Source organism: Theobroma umbraticum, unplaced genomic scaffold (genome assembly GCF_002168275.2).
Source record: "Theobroma umbraticum cultivar Fairchild unplaced genomic scaffold, ASM216827v3 scaffold_130.0, whole genome shotgun sequence".
Lineage (NCBI taxonomy): Eukaryota > Viridiplantae > Streptophyta > Magnoliopsida > Malvales > Malvaceae > Theobroma > Theobroma umbraticum.
In genome coordinates this window covers 4,299,387-4,318,239 of record NW_018397264.1, presented here as the reverse complement: position 1 = coordinate 4,318,239, position 18,853 = coordinate 4,299,387, and the positions used below count along the sequence as shown (strand labels likewise).

Genomic DNA, 18,853 nt, shown 5'->3' with positions numbered 1-18,853 from the left:
GCTTTGAGTCTTTCAATTTGCAACAAACATTTCCTCATCCTTTTGGGGTTTGTCAGAAGAGCTTCTTTAATAGTCATAAGTTTAGCTAAATTTGAGTTAGCACTACCTATGGACTTGGGAAAATTAACATCACCATTGCAATCTTGAAGAGTACCACTTATACCAGCAGGCTTGGGACACCCTTTAGTCGCCCCATCGACATTAAATTTCATCTCCCCATCCTTGAAAATTCTCATTTTATTCCGTTCCTGCCTCTTTTTTATTGACCAAGTCTGTTACGAGCAAGAGGCTGTCTGTAAACATCCAGCACCGAAAGACACTCATGAGGCCATCTTGTATTAGCCCAAGAAGCAACTCTGATTTTTGCAAGTTCGAAGCACTGACCTGTGTTCCATTCTTTGCTTGCAAAGATGGCCTTGTTCCTATGTTTCCAAATCGTCCAAGCCATAGCAAAATAAGCTATATTCCAGATTCTGTCATCAACTCCCCCAAGTCTGCAATCCATCCAAGATTCAAAAAAAGTTCTCACATCTTTCAGGAAAAACCACATATACCCACAGCCCTGCACTAACCTGTCCATATAGTCCATGTTTCACAACATTTCGTGAACAAATAATCACACGTTTCTCTTTCTTTATTGCACAACACACATAGCAATGAATTATTCTACATCACTCCCCTCTTAGCAAGCTCATCTTTAACTGCAATTTTTCCATGGACTTACCAACCTATTCCAATTTTTTTTAAAATATTGTGCCAATAATGAAACCTATCAAAATTATATGGGCTTACCAATTTTTCTGGCTTCTAGCAGGTTTACCATCAAAGTATAACATACACTGTTTTCAAAAAAAAAAGAAGAGTGTGACATAGACATATTCTTGCAATATTGCCCATGTAGTGCTGAGAATTATTCTCAGGAATCAAATTCAAGACACTTAACTTTATTTTTTTTTTTGTGTGTGACCTTGATAAGGGAGTTAGAAGAGTTGGAAGATGTTTAGGATCAAACTCCCCAAATTACAGTTAACATCTAGATTTGAATTAGCTTGAAAGGTTTTCTTACAAAAAGGACTACCAAAGTTGTCATATTTTGCCCTTTACAATACCCATTGACGTCCACCTGCAGATTCAATCTTGGTCTCTCAACCAGCGAATTCTATGCAAAAGAATAAGCCAGAAGGTTAGATCTTCTCCATGTCACAATCTTGGTCTCTCAACTAGCAAATTCAATGCAAAAGAATAAGCTAGAAGATGATATCTTCTCCGTATCACACTGTTTCCAAGTGGGCAAGATTTGCTCTACTCCCTATGGATTCCAACTTTTTATCTGTCATTTTCTTTTTTTTTGATCTTCCAATATATATGACTCACTCTATATTCAGATATATTTCTTTATTTTCTTTCAACAAAATAATGAAATTTGATGTCTTAATGCTTAATAGAAACTTGGGATTCCTCCTTGGTCTTGATCCCATGCCCCCACATAAAATCTTTCCCCATGACCAAAAGGTTTTTAAAGGCATCGATCTGAGCTAGAGTGAAAGTAGATTGTGATTTCACATCTCACCTTCAAGATGATTAGACGGGCCTTGTCCCTTGGGCCCCTGGCCCTTGAGTCTTTGAAGTTACAGGTGCAGGCTAGCTGCAACATCGTGGAAGAGCTTTATCTTCCGAGACGGTTGAAATGCTGAATCATTTTCGACTATATTCAAACTCAGCTGGTGTGCATGTGCCCACTGATCTTTTCTTTTTTAAGCAAAGCTCTTCATCTCAAGTTGGATGCTTGAGATTTGGGGAACAAAATATGTGTTGGAGGCCACTCAATATCCACTATCTTCCGTTGATATTTTGGGGTGCATGAAATCATGATTATTAGGGAGAAAAGTATTAGCAATCTAATTAAATTATTCTTGGTTATTAGTCCTTAACAGATACTAGGTCTCCATCAAAGAAATGAAATGTCATGTGGCATGTAGAGTAGCTGGTAAACAAGGAAAGTGAATACAACAGAGGAATGGAAATGCAAATGACTGGCCTCATATATGTGGGAAGCATGATTGTTAGAAAAGGACTTGAAGATGACTGAAAGCTAAGGGAAACCTAAACAGAATTACCCTTTCTGATGAGCTATGAGAGAATTTTTAGGGAGGAGATTCTTCAAAATTAACCTGCCGGTAGGTATCTGTGCATTAGCCCTGAGTCAATAAGTGGCTTCCAGAGCAGATTCAACATAGTTTGTTGAAGTTGAAGGCCTATATCAGTAATAGTAGTTTGAAAGCCCATTCCATCAACGTTACAGCATTTTTGGTAAGGCCTAAAAAACTTCAATAACTAAGAGCATTGGTTATTTATCTGTTGATCATGTGATTCACTTCTCAGGTATACTCTTCCAAGTAGCCAATTGATCAAAGCTGCAGTCATGCATTGAAGGTTGCTAGCTTGCAGGATTGCAGCTAAATTTTTTCAGTGTTGTTTTCTCCCATTTGTAAACGGGATTTGTTCTTATTATGGTTATATACTTTCTTTTATCTAATTTTTGCAGAGAATGTTTGTCTTTGTTAGTTGAAGGTTACATAACAGGATAATACAACCTTTGGTCAAATTAAATTGCTTGGACAGCTACTAGCCAAAAACAAAGGCCCCTTCTTTGATATCAAATAAATTAATGTGTAATCAATGTACATAAATGAATAAACCGAAATTTTCTGAAATCACTCTTATTACATATAAACCACCATACATTTCCATGATATAGGGAGGCACGACCCTTTAGTTAACCTCCTCAAGACCCCTAACTAAGGAGCAGGATCTATTATTGTTATTCATGTGCATATTATCTGGTACATAAATCATAAATCATTACAGCCTACCCTGCCTCAGCAGCTTTTGACAGAGGAGAATTAGTAATTCTTTTTAAAAATCATACACTTGACAAAGATATATCCCTGCCTTTCACCTGGAGTAAAAAGAATCGTTGCAAACTGCCTGAGAAACCATTAATCTTGAGTTATCATGTAGGTTGCCTGTTAGACTTTCTGTTGAATGAACTGAATCTTCCTTGCTTATGCTTCCTTCTTGGCTGTGATGACTGCGGGAAAAAAACTCCTGTGCCTTTGCTTTCTTTTCTGCAGCTTTGTCCATGAAGAAATGGGGATGGTGCTACTGGATAATTTGCTCTTGAAAAAGCCTGAACGTTTCACAGGACAACTTAGTTCATTGACAGTTTTAGTAAAAAATGTAAGAGAATTCCATGAATGAAAAGAATGGAGACGATCAAGAACCTGGAAAGAAACAGGAGGGCACTTTGCAACTGGATCCTCATCGTCATCCATGATTAGCAGAGAGATTTGCTTGCTTAAGTCAGCAAAAAACAGATCATCTTCTAGTTCAACAGCTACTTGGGCTACCTCCATGCCTTCTCAAACAAGAATTTCCTTCTTTGGGCTATACCGAAACTAGAACTTGAAGAGAGTTTGTCTAGTGTGTTTTTGGCAAGAAACTTTATAAGTTTCTTCGAGTATGAATGTCTCTTGCCATTAATGTAGCCATGGGCTATATAAAAAGGGAAAAAGCAGGAGAGATTTGTGAGTCAGGAGCATCAATGGGAAATCGCATGTGGGGTAGTGGGGGTCTCCTAGTGGCAGTTGGCAAATCTGGCTGAAGCCCCACAAACCCCACAATAATCATTTGTATTATGATGTTATCCAGTAGGGGAGACGAGATGAGGACAGCAAACTAGCAACAGCCCAAACCCTGATATCTAATCCAGATCTCTACAGCAAATGCTTGGCTGTAAATTATGGGTAAGCCTCACTCCTTTTATCTGTTACATCTCTATAGGGGAACTAGTTTTATGTCTTAAAATATTCATAGTCCATGACCGTCGAGTACTTTACTCGCAGACAGAAACTCCTCTCTTATATACTTAGCTAGATGTTGAAGTCAATTCAATTCTCATGTTTTCGCTAAAGAGCAATCACACAGAGTAATCAGAGGATCTATCTCCTTTTTAGAGCTTGTAGCAGGGCAACAACTTTAATAATTTCAAAATTTTTGAGACTTGCTTTTCCCTCTATGCAGACTACAGTGTATTTGCTCTAGGGTCTCGCCAGTGCCACTAGCTTCTGGCAACATGTCAGACTTCCATTCAGGTTCTGAGATTTTATGTCCTTCATATCAAGTATCTTTATTTAGTCTAAAATAATAATAAATATGCCATCGTTCTTTAAACAAAAAGAGCATGCATCAACTATTAAGCTAAGCCAGATGCTTAGGCGCTTGGAAAATTGGCTTCTTGCAATAAATAATCTGACTGGTTTTGAAATGAAGTTGACTGGAAACTGGAAAGACAACCACTCTTATCAGATCAACTACCAAATAACGAGTAGGAAATTCACCATCTTGAGGTTAAGAGGATAGAAGGGGTAGGGGATCTGTGGCCCACTAGGGGTGGTTCAAATAATGCATCAACTGATGAACAAAGTTTCATGACACTTCAAAGAATAGCTGTAGGTAGTCTTTCAATCTATCAAAGGAAAGCTAGATAGAACTTCAATTATGGTGTTATGTCGGTCCAGGGTCCACATTTTTTGCTGGCTGGCATAGGGGACATGCCCCGTTTGAAGAATATGGAGTATAAATCTTCGTGTTCTCTCCATATAAGATTTTCTTTTCCATAGTTTCAGTTTCATTATTGCATTCAATAAAGAGAGGTAAATATGATGAAGACTTGAACCTTCAAGCTAAATATACCATTTGGAAGCAACTGGCATCTTGGAAGTTCAAACAAAATGTAACAGTAACTGGGACCTAAACACATTTTCTTCTCCAAAGACTGAAAAATGGGATTGAAACAATTGACAAGAAGATTATACTGTAAAATGATCATTTCTATTAGTATGATCATGCACCACCAGCCATATCCATATCTGTAACCCCATCGATCCCCTTGAAATTGACACGCAATTTTCTTAAACCAGAAGATTTTTTGTTGTCCTTGTTGATTGTACCAGTCGCATGGAGGATGTCTTTTGGGACTTTATCCATGAGGTCATATAGCGGTAAACTTAGATTTGATCGGGTCATCTCTTCCAGAACAGGAGGGGCCTGCATGTATAGATTCTTCCCTCGATATGTGATTGACGCTTTTGACATGAGCAGCTTAGGATGCTCCTCTAGCATATCAATAAACTGCTTCCGCACAAATTGAATAAAGGAAAAGGCATAAATATAACAACATACTAAAATTGACTCAAGCCAACCTATAAAGTCAGCTCCATAAGAAGCAGAAAGTTAACCTTTTGTAGTGTAACTGTAGCATCCAGCTCAACAAGAACACCCGGACCACAAACAAGACAGTCCTTGTCCTTCACAAATTCAGTCACTTTCGTGTGAAGACCTTCAACACCATTATACCTACAAAAGCAGTACACAAGTTTGACAATGGATTTTGAAGCCCAATATATGGCCAACATGAAAACACAAAATAATAAAGAAATAAAGAAACGAATATGACTGTTCTAAAGCCAGATAAAAGATTGAAACAAGAAATTGTTCATCCGACTGCAAATATCAAGTTTGTTGATTGTATTAATCTCTACAATGTGCTGTTAACAATCAAGTCATCATAATAAAGAATCAACTTTTTTGCATCGTTTCAGAGAGCCTATATGCCCCTTCATCTCACTATCTTTTGCCAAGATCCAGAGATTCTATAATTGCTACCATCGTTGTGGTTGCACTCCTAAAACATTCCATTTATGCATTCTAAATGGAAAATAAGTGACACAAGCACCATAACCAGAGTCAAAGCCATTCAAATGTTGTGACCAATTAATCACAAGTTCCAATATGAGAATGACCCAAAGAAAGAGAGAGTCTTCGACATACGTAAGATAGTTTGATAGAGTTTTACTGCATCCTGATGCAATCTTCAAGGTTTCCAAAGCGCATGCAGCAGAAATAATTGCATTGGTGGAAGCAATAGCTGGTATGATGTTTTTCACAACACCCTGTGAGCGACAAAGAAATACTATTATTCTTTTATATACTATCAAGAACAAAGCAGGAGCATCTATAATCAATGAGGAGAAGACACTCAAGCGTGACTGTTTCTACTTTAACCAATGATAATTAGTACTTTAAATCTGGTATCAGAATGCCATTAGCTTATCATACATAGTTGAGAAGTTTGAAATATTGAAGAGTCATTAAAAAGACATATTACTTAAAAACCAAATTGATAAGTTAGACAACTTAAAATATTAACTTTTTCTTCTGGAATCATATAGAACACCAGAGGTAGCAATATAGCAATCAAGCAAACATAAGTCAAACTTTAGCTTCCCAGAATACCTGAGTAAGAGAATAAGTAACTCCTGGAATCCCAAAAAGCTCTGCTCTCTTGACAGCCTGTGATATTTGGATGGCGTTAATGAAAGAATCAAAAGCAAAACCAACTTAAAGAAAAGCATTGCTATAAAGATTAGTATAATTAACCTCATCATAGACCCACTTCATGTGATCTGGGTTATCTGGATCAAAAGCCTTTCCACTGTGACCCTATAAGGTGGGAAAACAAAAACTGTCATGAAATATCAGAATCAACTGACATGAAAGCTATTTGAGAAAGTGACAAAGAAGACACTAATTCTTGAATTACCTCATCCCATTTAATTAGGTGAGCATATTCAATACAATGAGCTGCATTTCTGGGTGTTTCTGCTAAAGTACATAAAGGAAACTTCACTTGAGGAGGAAAAAGCCAGATTGTACACTCAAAGCAAGGTGTGACCCCTGGCACAATCACCCTAGCATGGCCCTTGAAACCTTCGGTCCCACCATCTACCATAGGCTTCATTGTTTCTTCTCGTGGGTTGTCGTCAGAATCATACTCTTGAATAACAGAAAACAAAGAGGCCAAATATTAGCCCCTATTCAATATAGAAAGTCACTTTGACAACTAAATGTTGGTACATTAAAGGAGAGGAGATAAAAAATCAGATGCCTAGCTCAGAATTCATGCTACAAAAAAGAAAAGCAAATGGTATGATTACCAGAAACCTGCTTCTTATTATCTGTCAAATGTCAAGTTATCAAACTCAGTCCTCCTTAAATGGCAGGTATGAAGGGATTAAGCATGTCCAAGGTGACTTAAAAGAATTATGTTGAGAAACATGCCACAGTTGTGAGCTCTCAGGATATTCACAACTCATATAAGCATGGAAAGCATTATGCCATAAGGCTGTGTGCAATCTACTACCCTTATATAACTATCATCGTGCCATGAAGAGAACCTAGAGTATTCGAGTATTTTTGCAAACCCTCACATCAAGATACATTCCAAGTTATCCCAAATGCAAGAATTTGAAATTTAAATGTCCTAGGCCTAGTATAATAGATATACAAAACAAATTTCAAGTAGATACAGTCAGCTTTTAATTGATTGAAACACGCACCGAGGAAACTACAAGCCACAGCATTAATGTAGCTCCGAGCCTCAATGGAATCAAGACCAAGGGCAATAATGTTGAAGTCACTATAAAATTCAATGTCCTTGTCCTCAATTCGGCAAAAATGAGGCACAATATTCACACCACTAACTCTTTCCATGACACGCTTTGCTGCCACTTCAGCCTTTGGCTTACCAACATCTTCCAGCCTACAAGTATTAACACCCAAAATAACACTAATTTAAACTTTCCAGTTCCCAATATAAATTAAATAGCAGACACAAAGTAGACATTTGAGCTTCAGAGGAAATAATCAAGTAAAAATGCAATAAAGCAAATTCAATGCTGGTGATAATTAGCTCGTGAGAAAACCATCATAACAAAATGCATTGCCAATCTTTCACTAGACACCCATGAATCTTTCCGTGCTTTGTTTTTCCTTCTTTCTCTTTTTGATACATGTGAAAGCTCATCAGACTCATGCCGATAGTAAGTTAAGTAACCCTCTCCTGTCCTATGATTTGAACCTAAGACTTCCACAAACAAACACTAAAATTATGTAACAGTAGGTGCTAGCGAATTTCTGGTCCTAATTCGACAATCAATTTAATCAAATCATACCAATTCACGGTAGTAGCTAATTAAATCAAGAATTGAACCCCAAAAAAATTACTAGAAAAGGTAGGCGAAAAATAAAAAAGAAACCTGAAGAGAAATTGACGGTTGAGATTGGTGACTTCAATCCGGTCCATATCAATGACCTCAAGATTTTTAAAACCAGAGAGAGCCAAATCCTTAAGTAGCTCACATCCCAATCCTCCTGCTCCCACCACCAAAACTTTCGCATATTCTTGTAAATCATCCCTTAACTGCAAATACCCAAAACCCTCAAAAGGAACAGTTCGCAAAAATTTTAAAGAGAGGGAGAGAGAGAGAGCAAGAGAATTATACTTGAACGCCAGGCTCGAAGCTCGGGCCAACGAGGTTTCCTGGTCGGAGAAGGAGCTTGTCTAGGTCTCTTGATTTACTTGGTGGTGCTGCGTCCGCCATTTTTTAGGAAGATTTAAGGTACTTTAGGAAGGTTTTTGATTTATAAACTGGGGACCCAAAACAGAAAAAAGTTGAAAAAAGATGGTCTTTTTGAGTGAAACGTAGCTTGAAAATCACGCTTGGCTCTGATGGCCTTTGGAGTTCGGATTTCAGGCCTCCATGGTCTTCGCTCTTCAGTCACCCAACAAATTTCCTTTCTTTTCCTTTCTTTTTCTGGATCAATTGGTTTTCATATTTTCTGTAAATCGTTTGTTTGAAGAGAACAATAAATGAAATTGTTTGGGGAGAAATAGAAATGGGTTAGGGGCCAAATCCAGAAGCAAATTTGGGGTGTTGTTGTTTGATCCGTTGCATCTTGTTTAAGGGCCCCTCTAGACCCTTTGGCCCATTGTTCTTGTTCTGCTCTTTTACTGCCTAGGTTTTTTACCTTATCTTGTTTCCTTCTTACAAATTGGTGCTGCAGAAGTAGGTAAAAACTAAAAACTACCATTGGAGTAGACCCTGCGCATTTTTATGTAAGCTCTATAAGTTCTCCTAGAGAGAATTAGCTTGCCACCTAAAGGTCTCACATCCCTTTTATATCGTTGAAAAGATTAAAGGCAAACTCTTCCTCAATGATGGCAGAGTCCAGGTTGTATAGATTTGAAAATCGAGGGACTGGTTGGTTAAAGTTGAACTACAGAACCTTAATTTCTAATTATAGTGTTCACGGTTCTTTTCTCTTGTTGCAAAAGAGGGCAGAGAAAAATGAAAAGAAAATCAACCAATAATATTTTAATTAGCCAACAAAATCACCCACTTCAACTCGTTCTTGAACCCTGATGCCTATTACTATTAGTACCAGTAAATCAACAACTTTTCCCAAATATTAATTGGTAAACAACCCTAACCCACTACTTTCACTACTTTAATTGGAAAATGTCCTTGGTTTGGTTCAATATGGCTTATTATGCTTAATAAATTAGGAAAAGCAAAAGGGTCATGCCAGCATAGTCATACCATCTGAATATCACAAGGCACTAGCATTAGTGCTTATCAACTGTCTAGTGATTAATATTTTTGATTCATTATACAAGTTAAATACAAAAAAGAAAAAGAAAAAGAAGGAAGATAATTACATTTTCTTTCCCAAGGAATATGTCAGATGATCTCAACAGGATGCTCATGTGTGAACTTGTCCTACAGCTTTATTCCCACAGGCAGAATCCGTGCCCACTAACTGCCCCTGAAATTGGGGCTCCTTGAATCAATAGCAACTCTCTAGCCAAATGGGAAAAAAAAAATAATGTTTTACTTCATAATCTAACACTGCCAAAATCATTGATCCACTTTTGAAATTTACCCTTGAGCTATGGCAAAATTCATTCTAAACTGTCTCCCATTTTGTCTTTGTGGGGAAGTCCGAGTCATTTCTGTGCATCTGTTTGTATAGGTGTATAAATTAGAGGCTTCATCCTCAATCAAACCTGTGCTTCGTATGTTGATGAGTTGAATGTATGATTAATATAATGTTTAAGGAACACTGCATAGAGTAACTCATTCCATGCATCAGGCACTCCGGGCAGACACCAATGACTGCAGTCCTGCCGATGAAGTGGTGCAGGGCTTTCCTTGGGACCCAAATAGTACAGAGATGAGTGGCCATCTTTCCTTCGGGCTGTCATACGAGTGACATTCAATATGTCAAATTTCATCGCCAGTGATGCATTCGAGTAAGCCAATAACACACCACTGACTATTTTGAATTGCTCCCAAGTTGCAGATGGCACCAAGGATGTCCCCAGCTCTGGCAGTGTCTCCATGTGGCAGCTTCCCCCAGTTTTCCAATCTCCTCCTCTGCGAAGTTAAAGAAATTTAGCTACTCCCGTAGAATGCATAATTGCCTATAAAATCTACTTAGCAAGGCAAAAACAAGGTTTTGATTCTTTCTCAGATGAGTCAGGTTTGTTGTAGATGCATTACAAGTGGCATTAATGCAGGCATGTAGAACTACACATGAATGTGCATATCAGAAGCAAGACCCAATAATAGTTTCATGTTGGACAAAGGAAAATGAATTATGTAGTATATACTTCAGGATCAACTTTCAACCTTAAATATTTGATGGTTAAACATGGCCTCAAATGCAAAAGGAATGCAGCATAAGAATTAATCCGTCAATCAAGTGCACATACACTATTATTTTGACAAGAGAATTGATATTTCTAGTATTAGTTGGAAAACCCCAGAAATTTCATCATTGACATCCAAGTTCTTATAACCAAGGCCCATCTCAGATCCCACCCACACCTTCTCCCAGGTCTCTACATATGCCAATTGTTTCCAGGAGACCAAAATACTACAAAAGGTGCCCAGCGAATGTTAATTACATAAGTGGACCTCTAAATGAGCAGCCTGCAATAGATATTAGCAGTAAAACAACTGCAAGATTAAAACAAACCTGAAATGTACAGGTGCAAATGTGCGGAAAAAGACCTTGGTCCTCCTTGTATTCACCTCATTATGTACCCACTGCATCACAGTCTCTATGGACCTTTGATATGCATGTTCTACTGTCATTTCCAATTTGACCTTGTCGCCTTCTTGAAAGTAACATCCCCTGGCCGTCAAAATGGAAATTTAAAATCAGATCATGGTACTTCCACCTAGTTCAAGCATATATGATAACTGCGAGCACTGATTCTCAATTTCTATTGACAATTGGCTTTCTCTTTCATACCTCCCCCCTTGCATGCATAAGAAAAAAATTCTAAAAGGTCACATCCAGTATCCATTGAGTAGATTTACATCCAACCCAAATCATAAATGACAAAGTGTAGGGTCCGTTGTTGTTAAATGTTGAAAAATCACTTAAAACCAACCCATGCAAGCCACAAAGTTCAACGCCACAAATTACCTTCTCTGTTTAGTAACATTTAAATTTAGACGGGACCCTCTCAGATATCAAAAGGAGAAATTACAATTGGCAGATACATCCTTTACCTAACAGCACTTTGCATTTAAATTTCCTAGAAAAACATGAGATGAAAGGTCCTACTAAGACAGAAGCAGGGTTCATGATTGCAAGTACTGAAGTGTTGCTCATATCTTTGAAAGAAAAAAAAGATGCTTAACCACAGTAAGAAGCTCTTTTCAAAGCAAAGTTGTTGAGCTGTCACAGGACCACATCTTATTATTCAATTAACAACCCAAAATCTCACATTATGAATATCAACCATAATGGCCCTCCATTATCCTAATCTACAAATATGCAGCTAGGGGTCATTGATATGGTAGGCATCCCCATAATGGAAGAAGCTGTTATAGATTCTGATATTCCTTCCAGGATGCCATTCAGTCATCCAATTTTTTTGTTTGCTTGGGACAACATAGCATGTTTGAAAAAGACTTTGCTTAAGCCACTCATCCTCATTACTTTTGCATTGGAAGATATTTTTCTATTCTTTTTAACCATAGATGTAATACTACTATTTACTACAATATAAACCAAATACTCACCCAGACATGTTTTGATTTAATGGAATTTTTATAGTATCAAAAGCTAACCTAGTCTAAGCTCATTGATTTGACATAAAAATCAACGATATAGACACAATGAGAAAGGATTTTAACAAGAACAAAAGAAATAGTTTACCCTCTTATGGTCTTCTCATAATTCCACCAATGCCCAGTATTGAAGACCAACACATCTGCATCTTTCCACCTAATAGAATTCCAATCCATTTGATCTAATTTAAGTGTTGTCTTGATCTTTTGTGGAGATCCAGCAGGAGGCCTGCTCTGCAGGACAAGAAAAGGAGCTCTGTAGTACTCCACCGTGCAATTATAATCCTTGAACTTGAATACTAAGAACCCTTTATGCTTCGTAATTGGGCTGCCGTTCACTTCATATATCGAATCTTGATTGGGAACAGCAGAAGCAAGCATGCAGAGGAGCGATTCCCATTGATTTCTTCCAATTGAATCACCAACAAAAACCAATCGCTTGTTTCGCAACTTCTCCAACATCACTTTTCCATCAAATCTGTCTTATCAATAACGCTAAAACAAATGAATAGATAAATCTTAATGAACAAACAACAAATATAATCAAGAATATCCAATCCTTATATTTTCCATTGGCAATTGAGAAATGATACTAGAAAGAGGAAAAGAATCAATGATAAGTTAACAGCCACAAATACAAGATAAGTATCACAAACCTTGTACGGTATAAAAGTCAGAAATGAAATTTAAATTATTAAAAGAATGTCATCAAAAGAGTGGCAATAAAATCTGATACCTCACACAAAACTTGTAATAACACAAGAAGTGCAGTAGAAATTATAAACTAATTTTTGAATAGTGGCGAAAGGTAATTTATGAAGTTATATTGAACATAAAAAACCCAGTTAATATAGAACAAACCATTTCTAATTACTACCAAGAAAAGCCAGTTTGGTATTGATTGTTTAAAAAGCTTCAAATCCTTATACGTTCACGAGGGAGGCTTATCTACGATAGAAAATGACCACAAAACTATAAGAAAGGAACAGGAACAGGAACAAAAACAAGCAATGATGAAATTGACTGAAACAAAGGACCAAGGAAAGAAAAGACAAAATTTTAATGAATCACGGGAAGCCACACTCAAATTGGCACTAAGTCTAACCATCTCTCAATCAAATTGCTTTGTAAATCTACCTGGAGAGGAAGTGAAATTAATTAGGAAGAAAAAGATAATTGAAAAGGCTGTCATTTTCATTGCACAGACAATTTCTAAAGCTTTATTATTAAACCTAAGAGGACATACGGGAAAAACCAAAGACAAATTACTTGTAAAGTAGCATAGAAATTATTGCCAATGAAAACACCACAAGTAGACTAAACCAACAAAAATTAATAAAAAGCATACATATCAAAATCACTCAATCTTCATGGTCTCTGTTTCTACTGCTTCCAGCTCAATAAAAAGACTCAAAACCTTTCTCGTAAATCAAGCTCTAACAATAACCAAGATTTCCTTGATCTCTATTATTTTCCATCAATTCATCCGCAACCAACAAATTGTAAGAGAATGAAAAATTTAAAGAATCAAGCAAAATAAGAACCTGGGAAGGTTACAATGCTTAGGCTGCCATCTCCATTTGGTATAGAACAAATCTGGTCTTCCATTTTCAGTACACCTAAATCCTTCATCAAGAAAGCTGCAATCTCTGGATTCATAAAGAGGATACCTTTCATCCCACACCCAATCACCATCAAACACATCACACCCTTCACCTTCCTGGCTCAAGAAATTAACTTTTTTAATCTCACTCGAAGAAGACCGATCAAGTTTAAGCCACATAAATCTCTTTGACTGACTGGGAACTCTATACCCTCTAGCCACAGCTCTGTAATCCAAGTAAAAGAAACTACAAATCACGCAAACAGCGACAAAGAAGAAGCCAAGAACCCCCAAAGACGGCTCAAAGAGTCTCAAACGCTTGAACTTTTTAAAAGCTTCAAAAACTGGCATGGTTTCATGGTCTTGTTGAGATGGACCTTTACACATTTGAAATTTATATAAAAATGAAATTTTGGAATCTGGGTATTGTTTCTTTGCTAAAACTGATGAAAAACCAGAGAGAGGAACAGCAGAGAAAAACGACGGGGGAGGGGATAAGGTGTAAAGAATATAGAGGTGTGCTTTTCAAGCAAAATAGCATTCATGGCCAATAGTGCTGAACCATGTTTTTGCTTTTGGCTTCTTTGCTTGGTTTAGGTCAGTTTTTGTTAAGTTATGAATGATGGGTTTACACAGAGAAAGAGAAAAAAAAAAGCAATAAAAATGGGTGTCAAGGAAGCAAGGCAGCATTCATGGTGGAGTTATGTACTTTCTTCTTTTCTTCTCTTTTTCAGTTTACTTTATTTTAGAGAGAGAGAAAAGGGAAAAGGGAAGGAAAATAGAAAAAAATTTTGAGTTTGGTGAATAGAATAATGGCAATAAGAACTTGTGAGCAAGCTACTGGTAAAACGGATTCATTACAAGGTCAAGAATCAGAAGCCAGAACCTTCCGAGTTCAAAAGAGGAATGGGGAGAGAGAGAGAGAGAGATTTTGGTTTTGAAAAGCATGGGTATAAAGGGGAGTTCACTTTTGAGGCTTTAGTGGGAGGGGTGGGGGCTTGATTTGCTTCACTAAGGCTAACGGTTAGGACCAAATACCACTCCTTATATTGAGTCCGTGCACAAGACATTTCCTTATCAGAAAATTTGCCCAGGTTTCTTTCAATATTCTAATTGGTTCGTGTAGTTCACGTGCATCGAAAGATCGTGACTGTGGTGCTCCTTACAGGGATGCTCATCGGTTAATCACTGTGGACTCAAGACGACAACGTTGGCAATGAAAGCACTCAATAAGATTAGTGTGGAATTTTCTATGTAAATCTTTGGCTAGATAGCCCCCTTATTTGCTCATTATGAGACCCCGTATCACTGCCATAACCCACCCAAAGCATTGAAAATGTGACACCTAACCCAAACCCAAAAACTTCAATACTAACAAAGGACAGGGTTTCTGAAGGGCCCCTAAAAGTACAGGTTTTAAAATGCCATTGCTGGACCTCTCTATTTGGTTTATAGCCATTTGTGTGCTACAAAAAATGTGCAACTCTTTCCCCTTTTTTTTTTTTTTATAAAAAAAAATACAAGTAAATAAATTATTTTATCTCTTAGATCTAATAACTATTATAGAAATTATCTAATTAGAGTTATAATATAATGCTATTAGATTATAATATCTAATTAAATTTATATTATAATATTATTAAGTCTATTACAATTATAAAATTTTTTTATCGTTAAATTTTATTGTTTTCAATTAGCCGTGATGTCAGGGCATTTAGTCTATGTATGGAAGGTTACCGGCCACTAAAAAATCAAAATCAGGTCTTATTGAAAGAGATGTTATTTAATCAAAGCCGAAAAATCATTTTCTTTCACAGTTCAAATACTATTCTATTTTCTGGGTCTTGTTCAAACCTTAATTGCTGGTTGACACTTACACTTGGACTGATAGCACAACATGTCTTTGTTCATTGTTTCTTGTACTCAGTATCAATGAGATTCCTGGGAAATGGGGAAGAGAGAATTTGATCAAACATTTTGTGCCAGTAATGCTGCAGCACTTATCCTGAGCCATTGCCAAATGGTGGGTTAAAGTGATGGACACTCTTTCTTCATTGAGTGCCCTTCAAGGAGTAGGAAGAGCTGGGTTGGGGTTGAGGTTGAGGTTGGGGGGACCTTCAAATCTTGACCATCTAACTTTTAGGCCTAGGAGTAAGCCACAACCCCTCAACTGCATCATTCAATGCCACTCAGATGATAGTCTTTCCTTTTATTTTGACACACTTTACCCCTTTTTGAAAGTGGAAAGTATCTTGCCATTGAAGAGGCAACTGCAAAATTACAAGAAAAAATTGAGCAGCGAAGAATATGTCGGTTGATTTTCATGTATATTCATATTTTTTCCCGCCTTTCAGGCTGGTTCAGACTCTGTTTTCTATTTGATAACAAAGGGTAAGTCTGATTAGTAGAGCTGAACGTAGTAGTATCACTCTTGTCATCTTGTGATGTACGTGAGAAATTGATTAAGAAATCCAAGGAATGTCACGTGGAACTTGTCTGGGGCAGAATAAAGCCCATAAACAGCATAACGTAACAGCAATGCCCTCATTATTTTTTCCATAATATTTGATTAATTTTGGCCCATTTTGTGATGCCCCCCAAATCCCAATCCTTGTTTGTTGTCTCCTACACTTAATTTCAAGCGTAATCTGCGCCCATTTGTCTAATGTACTCGCGTCTTTCTATTCTTTTTTACTCTTAAGCCATTGGAGCTCCAAAGTAAGAGTTTCTACACTGTACCTTTGCTTTTATTTTTTATTCTCCTTTATGCCAAAGCCTTGGAACTTCCCCGGATTTCCATTCACATTATCATATCTAACTTAAAATTACTCAATTCGATAGGACGGTTCTCGAGGAATATCTCAACAGTTATAATAACACTGAATTTTGTAAGAGAATTCTCAAGGAATCTCTCACGGTTAAACTTTGAATTCATATTGGTTAGATTAGTATGATGAAATTTATAGATAGGAGAGACTGAGAGAGTTACTTCTCATATTATTCTTTCCTTTTGCTCAATTCTCACCCTTTCCCTATCAGAGAAGTTGTTCTTTACTGACCCTAGGTGCAGTTTTTGTAAGATTCTTTCATGTCCTCTTTATGTTTAAATCCTATACACTTCCATGCAAAACCAGAAAATAATTGCTGGTTCTATTTGGCATCATCTTCATTTAATTGGCTAAGACACGTAATGTGAGCAAAGGAGACTACAAAGCCAAAAATTAATGCACTTTCACCTATCTCATTAAAGCACAACCAAATCCTGTTTGATTAAAGCACATTTGCACACTGGCTTCTGCTTTCCCAAATTTTGACCTGAAAGTATAAACTTATTTAGCTACTAGTCCATGCATCATACTACAATATGAATGAAATTCCTCAAACTCCATTACATTTTAGTTATTATAGCAAACAATTTAATACCTAGCTATGCAAAGTTAAAACATGCACATTGAACTTGAAATGTGAAAATTTCACACTCCTTGGTGATGATTCTGATGAATCAACAATCCCCACTACTGGCATGGGTGCCTGCAGCCCTGTCACCCTATTTCTGTGGTTGTTCACATTGCCATACAAACTTTTAGAACTATCTACTAAGTTCCAACTAAATATGACCTTGAAGCCCAAACAATTATCAGCAATGAATTCAGTAACAATTGTCATAATACTAATAAATAGGTTACCATACATCAACTGGCTCCAAAATTTTATAATGAAATGAGAGAATATAGGACTCATGTCTGAGACAAAAAGATATCTTCTTTTCTTTTCTTTTGCCTTTTCATGTGGATGTATAACGAGGGTGAGATGTTATCCTGAAAGCCTATTCTACTTGGTTAACCACAAAAAGAATGGAATGCGAATAGATGTATAAAGGGGTTGAGATCTTATCCTGAGAGTCTTTCCTATTTCGTTAGCCACGAAAAGAATGGAATGTAAATGGATGTATAATCAGGGTGAGATCTCATCCTGAAAGTCTTTCATACTTGGTTAGCCACAAAAAGAATGGACGGTGAGCATCTAATCCGGAAACAGTAATGAAGATGGAACCATATAATCCTGACGTGTGGGGAACATCAATTGCGTATAAAAAGGTCATGGCAGATCATTCACTTTTCTATTTAAGGACGCATCAAGTCATTTAAAAATAATTCAAAAGTAACACAATGAGCTCCAAAGTCAACAGAAAGCACGAGAAATCTTACTCGAGCAGCATTGTCTACAGAAAAAGCTCTTGGTTTTTAACGCAATATCATCCACAACAAGCAAACACAATGTAAATGGTAACTTCCAAAATCATAAACATGACATCTTTGAATGATTCCAAGGGGAAAAGGGTAAAGAAATAGCATAAAGCTAGCAAGAAGATAAACCACCATTTATTCATTTAAATACTTGTCCAGCATGGAGGGAGAGATCATGAAAGTCTTCAATCATGTCTCATCAGCTGCAAAAGAAACTCTGTAAGGGTCCTCAGGTTCATACATCATCTGTGTTAGAAACTCTTTACGCTCCTGAACTGGGAAACCAAAGAACGCTCTCACCCTCGCATGATCTTCAATTAGAAAGCTGTATGCACCATAGATTAAGTGCTTCTCAACTCCAATGTTTACCAAATCTTTAAAAGCAACTTCTTCAGAGTCAACACGGGCGTGGCCTCTTCCCATCACAGCATTTCCCTCCGGAATTGCCTCAGCAACATCTTTATCTGTGTCCCCAATTTTCTTAAACTCTCTCCCCCACATAGTAGCCTTTCGTTTCTTGCATGTTGAAGACTTTCCAGGCACATTAATATATCTACGGTAATACACATGGTAGACACATGGCATGCACTACATAACAAAGAACTTGAACTACAGCCATTCTTCGCCGTCTATCCCAATTCTCCATCCATTGTTCTTCATTATTCACTTCCCAATTTTCTCGTTTATCCATCTACCAAAACAAGTACTAAAAGGAAATACAGATAATCAATTTACAAAACTTAACAATGCGTCAAAACTTTACCGGACTAAATAAAAACATGAATTTTTATGGGATTCAAACACATAATAAATTCACACGACTTAGCAATGCAGCAGATAATTGAAGCTCAAAGATCAAATTTTCATCAGGAAAAAGAAAGGGTTCCATTAATCAATGAAATAAAATCAAAGAAAGAGATTCAAATCGAGTTACTTAACAAAAGAAAACGGAA

At 37.0% G+C, this 18,853-nt stretch overlaps 3 protein-coding genes across 3 annotated transcripts; all 3 read right to left on the bottom strand.

Annotated features, from left to right (window-relative positions):
* Positions 1-2,625: 2,625 nt before the first annotated feature.
* On the bottom strand, positions 2,626-3,999 carry LOC149526866 (uncharacterized). Its single transcript, XM_089784355.1, is given in 3 exon segments — positions 2,626-3,021; positions 3,023-3,190; positions 3,285-3,999. Coding segments are annotated over 3 exon segments (366 nt in total). The 5' UTR covers positions 3,417-3,999; the 3' UTR covers positions 2,626-2,955.
* Positions 4,000-4,722: 723 nt separating this feature from the next.
* Positions 4,723-8,823, bottom strand: ECR1 (E1 C-terminal related 1). Its single transcript, XM_021434551.2, has 9 exons — positions 8,406-8,823; positions 8,160-8,323; positions 7,461-7,663; positions 6,665-6,897; positions 6,502-6,564; positions 6,358-6,414; positions 5,893-6,014; positions 5,301-5,418; positions 4,723-5,193 (listed from the first exon to the last, which is right to left on the bottom strand). The coding sequence occupies exons 1-9, from the start codon at positions 8,502-8,504 to the stop codon at positions 4,906-4,908; spliced, it is 1,347 nt and encodes a 448-aa protein (XP_021290226.1). The 5' UTR covers positions 8,505-8,823; the 3' UTR covers positions 4,723-4,905.
* Positions 8,824-9,500: 677 nt separating this feature from the next.
* Positions 9,501-14,655, bottom strand: TBL11 (TRICHOME BIREFRINGENCE-LIKE 11). Its single transcript, XM_021434550.1, has 4 exons — positions 13,595-14,655; positions 12,139-12,528; positions 10,945-11,103; positions 9,501-10,340 (listed from the first exon to the last, which is right to left on the bottom strand). Exons 1-4 carry the CDS (start codon positions 14,038-14,040, stop codon positions 9,965-9,967), a joined length of 1,371 nt encoding a protein of 456 aa, XP_021290225.1. The 5' UTR covers positions 14,041-14,655; the 3' UTR covers positions 9,501-9,964.
* Positions 14,656-18,853: the final 4,198 nt, after the last annotated feature.

Excerpts from the sequence above, each read along its gene's own strand:
- TBL11 (XM_021434550.1), bottom strand. The coding sequence starts at position 14,040 with ATGTGTAAAGGTCCATCTCAACAAGACCATGAAACCATGCCAGTTTTT. Across the intron at positions 12,529-13,594 it reads AAGCATTGTAACCTTCCCAG|ATTTGATGGAAAAGTGATGT; the intron begins GTTCTTATTTTG and ends TTGATAAGACAG. Across the intron at positions 11,104-12,138 it reads TATGAGAAGACCATAAGAGG|GGGATGTTACTTTCAAGAAG; the intron begins GTAAACTATTTC and ends TTTGACGGCCAG.
- ECR1 (XM_021434551.2), bottom strand. The coding sequence starts at position 8,504 with ATGGCGGACGCAGCACCACCAAGTAAATCAAGAGACCTAGACAAGCTC. Across the intron at positions 6,565-6,664 it reads ACCTAATTAAATGGGATGAG|GGTCACAGTGGAAAGGCTTT; the intron begins GTAATTCAAGAA and ends CCCACCTTATAG. Across the intron at positions 6,015-6,357 it reads TTACTTATTCTCTTACTCAG|GGTGTTGTGAAAAACATCAT; the intron begins GTATTCTGGGAA and ends TGTCGCTCACAG.